The sequence below is a fragment of the Orycteropus afer genome, unplaced genomic scaffold (genome assembly GCF_000298275.1).
Source record: "Orycteropus afer afer isolate SDZICR_OR568_19922 unplaced genomic scaffold, OryAfe1.0 scaffold00471, whole genome shotgun sequence".
Classification (NCBI taxonomy): domain Eukaryota; kingdom Metazoa; phylum Chordata; class Mammalia; order Tubulidentata; family Orycteropodidae; genus Orycteropus; species Orycteropus afer.
The window spans coordinates 633,702-636,118 of record NW_006922058.1 but is presented as its reverse complement, the minus strand read 5'-3'; the positions used below and the strand labels follow the sequence as shown (position 1 = coordinate 636,118).

General features: G+C 60.7%; 1 protein-coding gene across 1 annotated transcript; it reads right to left on the bottom strand.

Annotated features, from left to right (window-relative positions):
• Positions 1-900: 900 nt before the first annotated feature.
• LOC103208994 (palmitoyltransferase ZDHHC3-like) lies at positions 901-1,770 on the bottom strand. Its single transcript, XM_007954757.1, has one exon. The coding sequence runs from the start codon at positions 1,768-1,770 to the stop codon at positions 901-903; it is 870 nt and encodes a 289-aa protein (XP_007952948.1).
• Positions 1,771-2,417: the final 647 nt, after the last annotated feature.

Below are 2,417 nucleotides of genomic sequence, written 5' to 3'. Positions count from 1 at the left end.
GGATGCAGTATTCCCCATGATGAGACTGGTAATCAACTCCATGGTGGAATCTACTGGGAGCAGCTGAGTAGCTGCCTTTGGGTATGTGGTCTGCAGCAGCTTTGGGAATGGTCTCTAGCTTATGGCATGCTTGGACCCTGCACGTAGCTGTGTGGTTGTTCAGCAGCCTGCCATGCTCTGTCGACCTTGGGACTTTCAGTGGACTTGAATGTATGGCCTGCCGTGTGATTTGGTAACATTGGGACAGTGCCAATTTATTTGTCGACCTTGGGCTTGTCAGCCTCCGCAGCCAGTAGCTGCCTGAGTGAAGAGATGCCTCTGGCTTCAGTGGGCCGGGAGCACGAGGCAGAGGTGAAGCCCCAGGGTTGAGGGGCTTTCACCCAGTCCCTAGAGCCTGGCACATTGAACTCGGACTTCTAGCCTCCCAAACTGTGAGAGAATGAACTCCTGTTTGTTAAGGCCATCCCATGTGTGGTGTATTCTTGTCAGAGCAGCCAGGTAACCAGAACACCCAGTATGCTACCGTAGCTCCTTACGTAAATATATATGTCATAAGGCCAGCACTCATTTATGATACTTTATTAAGAAGTCTTGTGGATTTGACCCCTTCTCCCATGAAAAGCATTGGCAGAGTTAAAAAGGTACAGCATACATATTTTACCACATTTTCTGCAATTTTCTCTGGGCAAAATTTGGCTTCCGCAGGCCTCACTTTCTGCTCTGAGCATCACGTGAGGCTCTGAAAGCTCTCTGTAGCATAGTCCTGAGTGCACATGGCCGCCACGGTGGCTTCCAGTTTAAGTGAGCAACTGTTGCATTTTCCCTAAACACCTGTAAGGGGTCTGGCAGACGGGAGAGTGGCTGTGGTGTGGTGTGAGTGGGAATCCCAGGAGGGGGCCCTCAGACCACGTTGTGGTGCTCATCCAATTTCTGATGCTCCTCAGAAGCGAAGGGGTTGATCCAGGCTAATGAGATGCGGTGACCGAAGACGGCCTTCAAGTTCCTGCCCCTGCTGCCTTTTTCCCACCGGGCTCGCGCCCTCTGCAGCACCTCAATTCTCGTCTGGTCGGTGCAGATGGCTCGCATCTGGGTCGTGAACATCACGGAGGTGAAGATGAAGCCCTTTAGACTGACCAGGAAGAGGAAGATGACGGACCCGCGGGGCGACACGGTGCTGGTGGTGTCCCACTCGCCGCGGGCGTAGCTGCGCCAGGCTGGCACTGCGAGCAGCAACAGCACGTGCAGCGAGGCGAGCGCCAGGTAGAGCGTGAAGAGGACGAAGTACTTCTGGTTGTCCTCGCCCACGCAGTTGTTGACCCAGGGGCAGTGGTGGTCCATCTTGCGGATGCAGCGCCCGCACACGGTGCAGTGGTGCGCTCGTGGGGGGCGGGCGCTGCCGCAGCGTGGGCAGCGGGAAGCGCAGGCCCGGGACGTGTTGTCCAGAGGCACCGAGCCGGGGTCGGTGAACATGGTCCGCGCGTGGGCCGCAAGCCCTAGGAAGGCCAGCAGGTAGAAGAGGGCACCGTTGGCCGCGGCGTAGACCACGTCCCGTGACGGGATGAGCAGCTCCGAGAGCAAGGTGCCTGCGGCGCCCAGCACCAGCCCCCAAGTGCTGGTGGCGCACACGATGCCCAACGCATCGCACACGAACCAGGGGCGGCGGCAGCGACGGGCGGGGGGTGGCCTTGGTGGCCCCAGCAGGAGTGCAGGGCGCGGCGCGAACTCGGGAATCCTCTCAAGGGGTCGGTGGGCGGGGACGCTGGGGGGCATGGCGGGCGCCCTCAGGCATCCTCAACCTGAGCCGCGCCAGGGGAAGGGCGCCAGCGGAGGCGGGCGGGGTCCCTCGGCCCCCGCCTGCCCCCTGCCAGCCTGGATGGACACTCCCTGCTGGGGCCCTGGCCAGAGCGCAGGGCGGTGGCCCCGCAGTCTTGGTCCTCACCCTGCTGAGCCAGGAGTCAGGCCCCGCCTGCGTTCTAGAATGTGCCTTGCTTGGGTGTGGGCGTTTGTGAACACAGAAAGGGGCGCCGTGGCGTTCACCCAGCTGCCCTTCCCTGCAGGGGGGTTTCCCTTGTGGCGAGAACTGAGCCCGGGCCCCTGGAGGGTGCAGCTGAGGCTGGGGTGGAAAGCAGCCTCCTTAGGACTTCCTCAGAAGAGGGGTCAGACGCCGAGCCCCCTGATGCTGTCTGTGTGCGAGGCCCAGTGCCTCCCCCCACATCTGCTCACTCAGTGCCGGCAACAATCCTGCCGGACCCAGACTCCTACTGGCCCCATTTTCCGGAGGGCAAACTGAGGCATGGGGAAGCAAATCTACCAAGGTCACAAGCCTGTGAGTGACAGGTCAGCCATCCACTCCCAGAGGTCTGATCTAGAGCCAGGCTGTTGCCCCTGCCTAGCACCCGGAGGAGGGTGCCTTGAGG